Below are 552 nucleotides of genomic sequence, written 5' to 3' on the forward strand. Positions count from 1 at the left end.
ACCCGGTTTTGGCAAAGTTGGTCCAGTAGGTCATGACGACGGCGCTGAGCATCACGTCGTTCTTGGAGAAGTTGCAAGGGAAGAGGTCGGTGGCACCAACCATGGGCACCCCGAAGACGTAGGGGATCTCATCCCCGTGGGCCGCGTCCGCCCACTCGGGCCTCGCGTCCGTCTGGCAGTGGTGGCAGAAGGTGTAGAAGCAGACGGGTGACTGATATTCGGCGTGGAGTTTGGCCGTGGCCACCGCCGGGGCCACCCATTGATGGTCGGTGAAAAGAGCCAATAAGGTTTTACGTCTCATCTCCCCGTTGTCCCGATCGGCCCAATCCGTGTACATGAACTTGATGGTTTCCCGTAGGATGTCCTTCCCCTCGGGGTAACCGTAGAGGTTGTCCACAAAGTTGGAGACGGTGAAGTCAAAGTAAGAGGCGGAGATACCGTCCTCGCTCTCCAACGAGTCCTCCACGAACTTCAAGCCCTCGCCTTGGTTGACGCCGATGAGGATGTCGTAGTTGAGGAACTCCCCCTGTTGCATCAGGATCTCGGGGTCAT

At 58.2% G+C, this 552-nt stretch overlaps 1 protein-coding gene across 1 annotated transcript; it reads right to left on the reverse strand.

Moving 5' to 3' along the window:
• Positions 1-4: 4 nt before the first annotated feature.
• Positions 5-535, reverse strand: LOC104155094 (neuroligin-2-like; the record flags this gene model as incomplete). The annotated part of the gene is made up of 1 exon (XM_009703629.1): positions 5-535. A coding segment is annotated over exon 1 (531 nt), but the record flags the coding sequence as incomplete, so codon positions are not given.
• Positions 536-552: the final 17 nt, after the last annotated feature.

The sequence above is a fragment of the Cariama cristata genome, unplaced genomic scaffold, assembly GCF_000690535.1.
Source record: "Cariama cristata isolate BGI_N322 unplaced genomic scaffold, ASM69053v1 scaffold34780, whole genome shotgun sequence".
Taxonomy (NCBI): Eukaryota; Metazoa; Chordata; class Aves; order Cariamiformes; family Cariamidae; genus Cariama; species Cariama cristata.